At 39.9% G+C, this 13,155-nt stretch overlaps 1 protein-coding gene across 1 annotated transcript in view; it reads left to right on the top strand.

Moving 5' to 3' along the window:
* Nucleotides 1–12,575, top strand: part of lrrc3ca (leucine rich repeat containing 3Ca) — a 49,968-nt gene extending 37,393 nt beyond the window's left edge. The window contains exon 2 of the mRNA XM_069905917.1: nt 11,361–12,575. Coding sequence (XP_069762018.1) covers nt 11,447–12,229 — 783 coding nt within the window. The 5' untranslated portion in view covers nt 11,361–11,446 and the 3' untranslated portion in view covers nt 12,230–12,575. The remainder of the gene's footprint in view (nt 1–11,360) is intronic.
* Nucleotides 12,576–13,155: the final 580 nt, after the last annotated feature.

Here is a 13,155-nt window from a genome sequence, read left to right as displayed (position 1 = left end):
ATTGAGAACCTGGGAGAATAGTTCAATAACAATTTTTAAGAACTATTTCATGACAAATTAGAGAACCAGAACAGGAAAACGTAACGTTCATTCACAAACATTGGCAGTCATTTTAAACCTTTAAGTAGCATTGTTTTAGCAATATTGCTTCAGGAAATGGAGCCAACACGTTAAAATACCCATCCCACCCATTCATATTCTCTTCTCCCCTCTCTTCTCAGGCAGAAAGTATGTTTGAAACTTGACTTTTGAATGGACATTAGTGAAATGATGATGCCTTGTACCATTTATAACTAATTTTTTTCCCTCTTTAACACTATACTCTGCATTTTTAATTTATTTTGCCCTGCCTGTTGTACTTAAGGTATAGGTTTACTTGCTTGATAGCACACAAAACAAAGCTTTTGCTCTATCTCAATTCAAGCACTGCAAGGTGATATTTTTCTTTAAGAATGTATGAAATAGGAGCAGGAGTCGGCCATCCGGCCTGTTATATACTGAGGAAACCTGGGACTATTTTATGATAGAGCATGAACACCGACACTGTAAGAGCCACATCACACTTGAGAGTGGTGCACGCGTGGTGAGACACATTGTATCTACACACGACCCAGTAGCTGGATGTAAGTAAAGAAATGAGCTGTTAAACCTACAAGCCTTTCTAGTGTTTATTAGGATCTCCGATGGTATAACCTGGACACACACGGTGGCAGCGCTGGGATCGATCGAAACCCACACAATATAGAGAAAACATTTTGAAATAAACATGGAGAGAAGGAAACAAAGAAAAAGCCCCATGATCTGATCCCCAGGGCTGGAGAAGAAATGGCCACAGCAGCCACAGCAGAATCACACCCAGTCATGGTCGGGGAAGTCGACGACATCTTAGAGGCTTTCAAGTTCAAGCAGAAGTGCAACCTGACATTCAAATGTTTCCTCAAGGGAATCACACCAGAGGAAAAGGTTAGTTACATCCTCCTTTGGACAGGGGAGCGTGGACTAGACCTGTTTAATAGCTGGGAGTTGGCTGAAGGGGAAGAAAATAACCCAGAAAGGATATTTGAAAACGTTTCCTCTCATCTGGAACCGAAATCCAACCATAGAATAAAGCAAAATGAGTTCCAGGGATTAAAACAAGAGCCTGACGGTCGGTAGATAATTTCCTCACAAGGCTAAAGAATATTGGTGCGAAATGCAAGTTCAAAGAGATAGAGGAGAGAATAGTCGACCAACTAATCTGGGGAAGCGCTCATCCTGAAGGGCAGAAAGCTCTCATAGGAAAAGATAGTTTGAAACATACAGATGCCGTAGATGTAGCTCAGGCCTTCAAGGCCACTAGGAGGCAAATGCAATCCCTCTCCATGCAGGCCAACACGCAGCACAGAGATAGAAGGGGCAATGCCATAAAGCGCACACAGAGAAAGCCGCAGACAGCTGAGAACTGTAGGAGGTGCGGCAGACTACACCCCTTTGATAACCGCAAGAAGTGCCCTGCATATGGTTCAAAGTGCTGGACCTGTGGGAAGGTCAATCACTGGGAAAAGATGTGTAGGTCTGGCACAAAAAGAGAGAGAAAACAAGAATACAGAAGGAAAGTAAACCATGTCGAGGGAAGCAACAACAGTGACTCCGACACACTGATGCTCGACATCGAAACAAATTCAATCCATCTGGCAATGAAGGCCAACATTCCATTTGCCTTCTTGATAGAATGATAGCCAACCTTTTGTGATTCATGCACAAGCCCTCCCAAGTCCTTCTGCACGACATCACGCTGCAATCACTTGCCATTTAAATAATATTCTGATCCTCCATTTTTCCTTCCACAGTGAATAACCTCACATCCGCCAGACCCTTGCCCATTCACTTAACCTATCAATATCTCTCTGCAGACTCTCCATATCCTCTGCACAATTTGTTTTTCCACTCAATTGAGTGTCATCAGCAAACTTAGATACACCACACTCTATTCCCTCTTCCAGATTATTAATGTATATCGTGAACAGTTATGGACCCAGCACCAACCCCTGCAGCACTTACTGCCGATTGTCAACCAGAAAAACACCCCTGTACCCCAACTCTCTGCTTTCTATTGGTTAACCAATCCTCTATGCATACAAATATATCACCCCCAACTCTGCATTCTTATCTTATCTCATGTTTCTTTTCAGTTTTGTTCCAAATCTTTCCACTCAAGTCTTTTACTTCTTTTCCAATTATTACTCAATTGTCAGTCTAAAGACCATTGGACTAATTCACTTCTGGACAGACCAACAATGGAAGAAGTGGCATGGCTAGTGTAGGGCGGCATGGTAAGCGTAGCGGTTAGTGCAATGCTTTTACAGCACCAGCGATCAGGACCGGGGTTCGAATCCAACACTGTCTGTAAGGGGTTTGTACGTTTTCCCTGTATCTACATGGATTTTCCCCAGGGGCTCCGGTTTCCTCTCACCATTCAAAACCTATTGGGGGTTGGAGGTCAATTCGGTATAATTGGGTGGCATGGGCTTGTGGGACAAAATGGCCTGTTGCCCTGTTGTATGTCTCCATTTTTTTTTTAAAAGCTGAATTTTAGATGAAATGTTAAATAGAAAGCTGAAGTCAATGGATGGTAACAATTCCATGATTGTGACATCAGAACAGAAACAATTTGCTCGAACCTTACCCTTTAATTGGTTTATTCCAATCTTTTCAAGATGATGACAGTTTTATCGACTCCAACTCCAAACCGAATTTCATCTTTTATTTCATTGACGGCCAGACGTGCAATTTTGATTAAATGGAAAGATAATACTCCATCTACACATAGACAAGACATAATATCATTTAACCATTGTAAGTCCAGAAAATATCAGATATGCTATTAAAGATTCAAATATTAACTTCCAAAAGACGTGGGGCCCATTTATGTCACTTGATTCCCATGTATCTTTTTTAAACCTTACTTAGTGGTCAGGGTTTCGATTTATATGGTTTTTATCTCCTTTTGTTTGGGATTTTATTTTTTTCTTTCTTTGATTTTGATAAAATAATTAATAACTATTTTGTTCAACTGTGAATAATGTAAACCTTGATAAAATTATGATAGAAGGAGAAGGAAAGAGAATTGTAAACTTTTTTTATAAAAAGAAACTATAACTTTCTTTTTTCTTTTTCAGTTGTTTATTGAGTTATATTGAACATATATACAAGAGGAGAGTTACATTACGTTCATGTATTTACAAGTGTCTAAGAAAAAGAACATATTAGTATTTAACCATAAATTTCCTCTCCTTGTAAAACCAAAAGAAAAAAAGAGAGAGAAAAAATTAATTTTTATTACAAAATGGCTTCTAACTAATCTAAAAAAAAGAAAAAGGGACTGGGCCGTCCATTCTGAGAGTAAAGCAGGAAAACAAAGGGTTTCCTGGTTAAAACCAACTTTCCCACAAGGAACTAGGAGAGAATCCAGTATAAAATTATGATTCTTAAACTCTATGGAACTATTGAATAAAGTCACCAAATTTCTTCGAATTTAAATGATATATCAAGCGTATAACTGAAAAGATTTATAATTTCATCTTTTCTTCCTTTCCTTTGCTTTCTCTCTCCTTTGGGTTGGGGTTTTTAACAATTTACAGTACGGAAACAGGCCATATCGGCCCTTCTAGTCCGGACCGATTTACGTGAAACTCCACTAGTTCCACTTATCCACTCCCTTGCCCATAACCCTCTAACCGCCTCACATCCATGTACTCATCTAACCTCTTCTTAAATGACAGAATTGACCCTGCTGCAACCACCTCTTTCACTCAGCCACCACTCTCTGAGTGAAGAAGCATCCTCTTACATTACTCCTAATATACCCTAACCCTTAACTTATGACCCCTTGTTCCAATCTTCCCTACCCTCAGGGGAAAGAGCCTATTCCCTTCATAATTTTAAATATCAAATCCCCTCTCAACCTTCAACGTTCCAATGAATAAATCCAGGCAACATTCTGGTAAATCTCCTCTGCACCCTCTCCATAGTTTCCACATCCTTTCTATAATGAGGAGACCAGAACTGAAGACAATATTCCATGTATGGTCAAACCAGAGATTTGTAGAGCTGCAACGTTACCTCACAACTCTTGAATTCAATCCCTTGACTAATGAAGGCCAGCATTAACTATCCTATCAACCTATGTGCCAATCCTAAGAGATCTATGGATTTGGATGTCAAATGGATTTTCTTAACACTGTTAAGAAAAAGAGAGCTCCATGGACTCAGAGAGAAAACAACTCAAGAACAAAATCCCTTTATTATCATGCACTAATTCATTATGCATTTGAGATTCCCCCACCAGAATAATCATCCCTCTCCAAGTTCAACCTTTCCAGATCCTTCAGGATCTTAAATGTCTGGAACAGATTGCCTTTCATGCTTTAAAATTTCAGCTGTCTTGCCAACCATAAGGTAACACGTCCATTACACCTATCAGTCTAGTAAACCTCCTCTGCACTGCTTCAATATCCTTCCTTAATGATGTTAAGTTTCGATATATTATTACCAACATGCTCTGGATTTTTGACTTGTGTTCCTATTTGGATTTTTTTTCCTTTCATTTTAATTAGGTTGCACATTGTATTGTTCAACTGTTTGTACTTTAAATATTAATAAAAATATTTTAAAACAAAAAAGAAACAATTTGCTTTGTAACCAATTAAGCTTATTGAAGTGCAGTCGCTGTAGCAATGTGCACAAAGGAACCTCTCAGAAATATCTATTCCTCATCATACTGCTGCATGGAAAACTTGGTATGCTCAAATTACCTGCTGTATTTCTTTCATTGCAATTGTGACTACATTTCAGATAGATTTAGTTTGATGCTTTGAGACTTCCCTGTGGATGGAAAGCATCAGCAACAAATATTTAGCCAGCTTTCCCTTAAATACAATACAATAAGCATCAATCTTAGTTTTCTGGCTGAAATCTGTCAACCCGATGCAAACACGGGTACCTCATGGGATCTGTATAGCTCTGAGTCACTTAATGACAACAAAAAGATTTTTCTTAAGAGAATGCAAATTTAAAAAGATAGAACAAAAAGAAAAAAGTCGATCTTACAGTATCTATAGGAGGTAAAGATTTATAACCAGGATAGACTATTTCCGTTAAGAGGAGGAAAGATTAAAACAAGAGGACATGAGTTAAGAATTAAGGGGCAGAGGTTTAGAGGTAACATGAGGGGGAACTTCTTGACTCAGAGAGTGGTAGCCGTGTGGAATGAGCTTCCGGGAGAAATAGTGGCGGCGGAGTCAATTGTATTATTTAAGAAAAGGTTGGACAGGCATATATGGATGAGAAGAAGATGGAGGGTTATGGGCATTGTGTAGGGAGGTGGGACTAGAGAGGGGTGTTTGGTTCGGTGCGGACTAGAAGGGCCTAATGGCCTGTTTCCGTGCTGTAAATTGTTATGTTATGTTATTATGTTGTTTTGGGTTTGATAACTTCTTCAAGGTCAGACACCATGAAGGGCTCAGGACCAAATGTCAGTAACATGTCTTTACCTTCTAAGGACGCTGTGAGTTTCTCCAGCACTTCTGTGTTTTCACAGATGCAATACTGGCAAGAGCAAATCAACACAAGTTTTAAACCTTATGTTTTCCCATTCAAGCTTGTATCTAAAACCACCTCATGATTGGTTACTCAGCATCTTGTGCAATCAGCTAAGATTATTTTCACCCTCTGTATGCTGCATCGGAATCCACTGGAAATGCAAGAATTGGGGACAAGTCATTGTCTTTAGTGCCAAACAAATGATCTATCATGACTGACTACATTAAAAGTTCAACTACTCAAATTCAGGTTGCTGTTAGAAAGACAATATTTATAAAATGTTAGAATTGGTTATCAACTTACTATTGAGGTCTTTAGATGCTGCATTATAAATGAAACTAATATGTGCTAAAATTGTAAACTCACAATTAATTAATCAAAGGGCAGTCCTAATGATTTGAATTGCAAAGACTCTAAAATTATTGAACCTATCCAGTTTGATCTATACTTTTATCCTTATTTTATGATTTATTGATACATTTCCCTGTGTGAACATATTGCTCGTTTATGGTTGGGTATGTTTGAATGCATTCATGAAATCTGGCAAGCCCAGGTGACACAGCCTGTGCATACTCCAACCTGGAATTCTGCCCTGACTCTAAATCCATTTATTTATATCCCAAATGTTCTCAGTTCATGCTATTTATATCTGTGAAGAAGAAATGAATCAGGTAGCAATGACAGCTTTGTGACTGTAGATGTTCTCAGGGTCAAAGCCTATAGTATGACTTCCAGACCCTTATGCTTTAACTTGGAGAGGTTCAGTATTGATGCAGAGGCTGCTCTTATAGCTGAATCCCAAAATGAGAACAAAAATGAAGGATGAAGTTTTTAAGTTCTAGGCAGACGAATGAAAAAGTAAACCATCCTCTGCAGTACAATTCTTCGCCTCTCTCAGTGAAAGCTCCATTGGAATAACATAAAGGAAAGAATTTCCTTGTGACTCCTCAGGTACGACTGACAGACAGAAATGTTTTTTTTCCCCAAGTGAAAGAAGCCCCTGATGTAGTTCACCCCCAAGGTGCCACAGATTAATCTCTCTAGGATCTCATGTTATTCATTTGATGCTGGAACTTTTCTCTATTTAATTTTCATGGTGCGCACAGTTTGCTGTCTTGGCACAGAGGCTGTGACATTTTTAGGCTGGCTATTGAAAGTGTCAGCCTGGAGTAACACACGGCTGGAGACTGGGAGCTGTAAAAGACCTGACCATCAACAGTGTGAGAAATGGCCTGACTAACATGTCAAAAGAATTCTAAATGAATCACTGGCTACAGACCAGCAGCTGTTTAAAAGTAATGCTGACTTTTTACATTGTGTACACTCCTAATTGCGTGAGTCTTGCTAATGAGCTTTTTTCTCCAATAACTTCCGAAGCTAACCTTTTAGAGCCTCCCTATATGGTAAAATTGGGGCTAAAGAAATTGAGCTCAAATTCCATTACACTCAGAGTTGTAATCTTTGACTAATTTTCTCACTGGGGGATGTGGTGGGTGTAATAAATAGCAAGAGGTGAACCAATTTAAATATATTATTAAGCTAGAAAGGGTGGAGAAAAGATTCATGAGAACTTTTCTGAGACTTTTCTCCCTAAAGTGTAGGAGGCTAAAATGGAATCTAATAGAGGTTTATAAAATAATGAGGGGCATAGTTAGGGTAAATAGTCATAACCGTTTTTCCAGGGAAGGGAAATCTAAAACTGGGAGGCACAGATTCAGGTTTAGAGAAGTATTTTAAAGAGACGAGGGGCATCTTTTTCACACAGATGGTTGTGGGTATATGAAACAAGCTTCCAGAGGAAATGTTAGAAGCAGGTACAACCGTACTGTTCGAAAACATTTAGACAGGTACAATAAAACCCCTGGTATATGGCACCTGTGGGGATTGGTAGATGCTGGATGTGAATTTTCTGGTTGTGTGATTGGAGAACTGACTGCTAGAGACACCAATTTTAAACTTTCGTATTTTTTGCTTATTTATGTTCTGCAATATTTTTGCTGGTTGCTTGAATTCCAGATCATGGGGATTTTACTGTACATGGATAAGTAAGGTGTAGATATTGGCTAAATACAAGCAAATGGAACTTGGTTGATGTAGACACATTGGGTTGAGGGGCCAGTTTCCATGCTTGTGAAATCTATGACTACTGTAAATATTCGTGTATAACGCAAAAAATTTTGTACCGAAATTTGAGCTCAAAGTAGGGGGGGGGCGGTCGCATTATACACGAGGTTATAATTTAAAAAAAAATTCTGCCAGGTTTAACGATAAGTAAGATTATCAGCAGCTGCTTCCATTGACAGCAGCGCGAATCGGGCGGGCGAGGGGGCAGAGACGCCAGGGCGACTTGGGCGGGCAAGGGGAGGGGGTCGTATTATACATGGGGATAAAAATTTTCCCCCTGTTTCCCCTCAAAAATGGTGTGGGGGGGGTCGCATTATACACAAAACGCATTCTGCACAAATATTTACGGTAATTGTTGAAAATCAAAAGGACTGCAGATGCTAGAAATCTGAGATAAAAATTAGCAAAAGGAAGTGCTCTACAAGGAGGCAGGATGGCTTCTAAAATGATGCTGTAAAATTGAAGATCCATTACCACCCTTCCATTGTGGAAGAGCTTTTGATATGCTAGCAAAATGGCTGACAATACAGTTATAATCTGGCACCTTCAGTGGATTCCTCTGTTGATTAGAGAGGACGTACAAAGAATAGCCTTGGGTTTTCACCCTCCTTTTGGACCCTGTGCAAGTGGATGGGCCAGGAAACCAAGTTGGAGAAAGTATGTTGATAATGGAGATGTAAACCAGCACCAATCTGAGGCAGCCATCTCTGCTCCACTTCACTGCTTGAAGCTGCTGGCAGGAGCCTGCTTGTTTGAATTTGCACACAGGACACTGGAATAAGTTGAGTGGTGAGTTGGCTGCTTCTCTGTTTGACAAGCATCCTCGCTAGTTCCTGTCCCTGTGCCAGCTGGGTATCGATCTTCCTCTTTGTTTCTCTGCCAGTCAATGAGCTTCAGAGAATTCTTCACATCTGTGAACTCCATTGATCTGCTCACATTTTGGGCAATTCATCTTATTTTGTAAATAAATGCAATCTAAAAATGAACTATATGTAATACTGAAAGAGTAATCAGTGCTATCTTCTATGGGAAGTCTCTCTCCGTGGATTGTGGCCAGAGCGCACCCTGGTGGAGTTAGGGCAGTACTTCCAGTGCTGGAAACCAAGGCTGCTCATGATGATGCCTTTCTCATTAGTGAGATAGCTGTGTCCCCCTTTACTAATTGTCTCTCTAAATAACCCATCTGTTTAATTCTCCTTTGAGCTCGCTTTCAAACTTACTTCTATGACCAAGCTTAAAAATGCTTACCTGATTAGTCTTCTATGAAGTTTCATAGCTGTGGTCATACATTAAGATGTTATATAAATGTGATCCTTTATAGATGTTATATAAATGTGACGTGGACATTTACCCCTCCATAAATCTTCGTCTGCGAAGCCAAAGCCAAAGAGAGAGAAAGAGATAAATGTGATCTTTTATTGACAAAGATAAAGGAGACATTTTTTGATGACTGACTCTGGGTTCCAATTCTATTAAAAAGATATCATCTCAGATGCAGTTCAAAGTATTTTCCCAATACCTACATTTAAAAAAAATTAAATTTGTTTTTAATATAAAAAAAATCCTTTCCTTCTGGATATTTTTACTTCATGTCAGGGATGCTTTTCATTTGCTCTCATTGTTTGTTAAAAATACCTATGCAAAATGGATCAAAACAGTCCTTCCAAGTGAAACAACATTTCATTTGTGAATCTGCAAGTGTCATCTACTGCATCCAGTACACCTGCTGTGGTCTCCTCTACATCGGAGAGACTGGGTGCAGACTGGGAGATCACTTTGTTAAGCATCTTGGCTCTATTCCACTGCAATAGTGTGGATCTCCCATTTCAATTCCCCATCCCATTCCCTTGCTGACATGTTTGTCCCATTCCCTTGCTGACATGTCTGACATGCACGGCCAGACTGAGACCACCTGCAAATTGGAGAACAATCTTCCATCTGGGCACCCTCCAACCAAATGGCATTAACATCGATTTCTCCAGTTTCCATTAATTCCCCTCAATTTCTTTTCCCCTATTGTTTTCCTCTGTCTCTTTCTGTTTTCCTCTCTCTCTCTCTCTCTCTCTCTCTCTCTCTCTCTCTTTCCCCTCTGTCTCCTTTCACAGAGCCAGAATCAATTCTCACCTTTCCTCTTATCATATTCAATTAACAACTTTTGTTGGTCTGGATTCCTCCTCCTCCTCCTCCCAGTCTTCAGTCTTCAGTCTTTATTCTGACGTCTTCCTGTTCTTTGCTTATTCAATGAAGGAGGACACAGGCCTGAAGCATTGGTAATATATCGTTACCTCCTATGGACGTTGCAAGACTGACTGAGTTCCTCAAGCATTTCTATATATTTTTACCAGATCAACTTTTGGTGTCTATAATAAATTGGAACTATTGTTAAGAACAATAATGCTTACACGTTCATTGGGTTTTTCAGTATTTTTGATTTTTTGCTCTGGTTACCGTGGTCATTTCATTGACCATCCCATTGTATTATGAGTCCACAAACAAATGTAATTGCCTGGATTGTGCACAGTAACTACATTTTTTAAAATTGCACTCTTGAAACAAAATTCATTGTTGCCACTTTAAAATAAATTCCCAAGAAATGAGATTTAGCAATGTGTAAAAAAAAATCTGTGTTCCTCATTCTTTCTGTGGTTGGTAATTGCAATGGGTTTTTGCAAATTACACAAGACAACAATTCTTTTCAAAATTTTTGCTTCCTGAAAAATATTGGTGATTATGATAGACAACTTCAAGATGAACACAAAGGTCATTTCAGATTTGCCTGTGTCACATAGGAGGTTGGAGAAACATTAAATTAACTTTTATTGAATTTAGCCTGTTTAACCACATCGTGACGCTGACACATTGCGTCAGTTCAACTGGCCTAAAGATGTTTTGCTGCTGATTTTCATTTGTACTCAGCATCTGATGCCTCTCATGTCAGCGTCCATCAATAGATGGCCGGCATTGATGGATTCCGGTTGCCCTGATACTGTTTTTCCACGTTTGCAATGTCTTGGTGAAACCTTTCACCACATTCATCACTGGCTGCACTGAGATCAGCAGGGAGGAAGCCCAAATATGAATGCAGAAAATTAATTTTTAAGATGTGGCACATCATAGTTTTGTATTGCTTGAAACACGTTGTCAATCAGCTGGATCTATTTTGATGCTCTGTCTATATCTGATAGGAAAATGTGAAGGTGATTTTTGTGATCAGCAGCCCACATCCACATCATACACCCAAAAGTGTTTAGGAAGCAAAATCTTTGTTGTCCAGTGTTACTGGTTAAATTCAACAAAGTAAGATTTGTCTCCTTGCCATAGGTCCTTTTTGCTTCAAGTCCATCTCAATGATGTACTGAGGGGTAAGTTTTGCCTATGGTCTGGAGCATTTTCAGGCTGCTCACACATCAAGTGAACGTCACCTGATCTCTCAGTCAAACCCAAGGCACCTGACAGGAAAGGGCTCTTTCAACATCACTGAAAGAGCCATTATTTGCACATTTCTCAGTGTGGGAGCTTTCTCTGCACAGATCAACTGTTATTTTTTTCCTCTTTACAATTCATTGTTCATAAAGTACTTTTAGACTGCCAGAAAGAGTGTTTTTATCAATTCGGGAACCACCTTTACTAAATTTGTTGCTTTACCCTCCTTTCAGATTGTAGCAGTGGTTCCCAGAGGCACCACAAAGTGTGGGCTCCATTGTGGATTGGAAGATTTCCAGGATTATGCTGTTGCCCCAGAATGGAGCTGAGGAATCTGCTCCTGCGACATTCTGTCGCCATGTGGCTGCTTTTACAAAGCTTTGTCCTGATGACCTTCTGCTTTAATTCAGCGACAACGTGCCCAAAAGGCTGTTACTGTTCCGACCCGGATAAAACACTTATCGTCCGCTGCAGTGACATGCACCTGAAGGAGGTCCCCAAGGACATTCCAAATAACACTCGGAAGCTCTACCTTGATTCCAATCAAATAACTTCTATTCCACATGATGTCTTCAAGCATCTGCACAAATTGGAAGAGCTGGATCTGTCCAATAATGCTATTCAACACTTGGAGACAGGTGCCTTCCGAGGACTCAACGAAAGCTTGAAGTTTCTGAACCTCTCCCACAATAAACTGGTGACTGTCAACAAAGATGTCTTCAGCAGATTGAAAGCAGTCGTCAAACTTTCAGACAACCCCTGGTTCTGCAATTGTGAGCTGCAGGAAATGATCAAGATGGTCAGTGTTAAAGTTGAGTCCTCCAATGACATCATCTGCGCGTCTGCTTATCCAGAGGAACACACAAAGAAATCTTTCTTGGATGTTGCACATCATGTCAATTTCTGTAACGTCCACAAGAAGACAACCGATGTGGCGATGCTGATCACTATGTTTGGCTGGTTCACCATGGTCATCTCTTACTTGGTGTACTACGTCAGACAGAACCAGGAAGATGCCAGGCGCCATCTTGAATACCTGAAGTCATTGCCCAGCAAGCAGAGGAAATCAGAAGCCTCCTCCACGATTAGCACAGTGGTGTAACAATGCACATCCAAATTTTGCCATGGGGAGGGGTGTGGAATGGTGAGGCAACAGGAGAAACCGATCAATCAACTGGCTGAAGATTTATGACACTGTAAAGGTTGCACCTGGAAGGTCAGTTCTTGTAGATCAGTGGACCACAACTCTGGCCTTGGTTCTTGATTAACCAAACTATTTTGCTTAAGAATTGGTTGCCAAAAATATTTAAAAAATAATGAATTCATTGGATATGGTGATATACTGTTCAGATCAAGAGGTCAGAAACTACTGTACCTCATGAGTACTGTTGATACTATGCCCTTCAAAACTAGGGAAAGATGAAGAACGAGCTAACAGTGGGAGGGGAGTAAGCCTGTGATTTCAATGTTCTGATGTATATTGTTTTGTCTTATGTTAGTCCAGGATTAATATCCTTGTCTCTTTTCTCTACTTGTATCTCTCTCTCTCTCTCTCTCTCTCTCTCTCTCTCTCCCTCCCTCCTTCCTTCCTCTCCCCCCCCCCCACCCCCCACTGTTGAACATAATAGGATTTAGCGATCTGTGTTCAAATAACAGAAGTGTTTTCTACATTGCAAATCTGAAAGATGATAGAGTGAAGCAAGGAGATGATAACTCTCTGGTGCAATCAGGCTATTTGGAAGTTTCGAGATGGAAGACCTCTCTGCATCAATCTACAGCTGTTTAGACATACCAACAAATGGAATGAGAGTGTTTCCTTTTATCATACAAATATGATATCATATATTGAAAACCATGGACTGTGGTGACCTAGAAAGTAGAGGTGATCAGATGTTCAAAGCTGATTTGAACAAACTATTTAGAAATGCAGTGCTGTAATCTGGAATGGTAATTCAGGAAAGAGAAGTCACAGATTGAGCCATTGATACTGAAATTGGGAAGAGATTCATTGCCATATCTAGAGATGTC

Source organism: Narcine bancroftii, chromosome 12, assembly GCF_036971445.1.
Source record: "Narcine bancroftii isolate sNarBan1 chromosome 12, sNarBan1.hap1, whole genome shotgun sequence".
Lineage (NCBI taxonomy): Eukaryota > Metazoa > Chordata > Chondrichthyes > Torpediniformes > Narcinidae > Narcine > Narcine bancroftii.
Note: the sequence above shows the minus strand (reverse complement) of the source record. Positions and strands in the feature narration are given on the sequence as shown.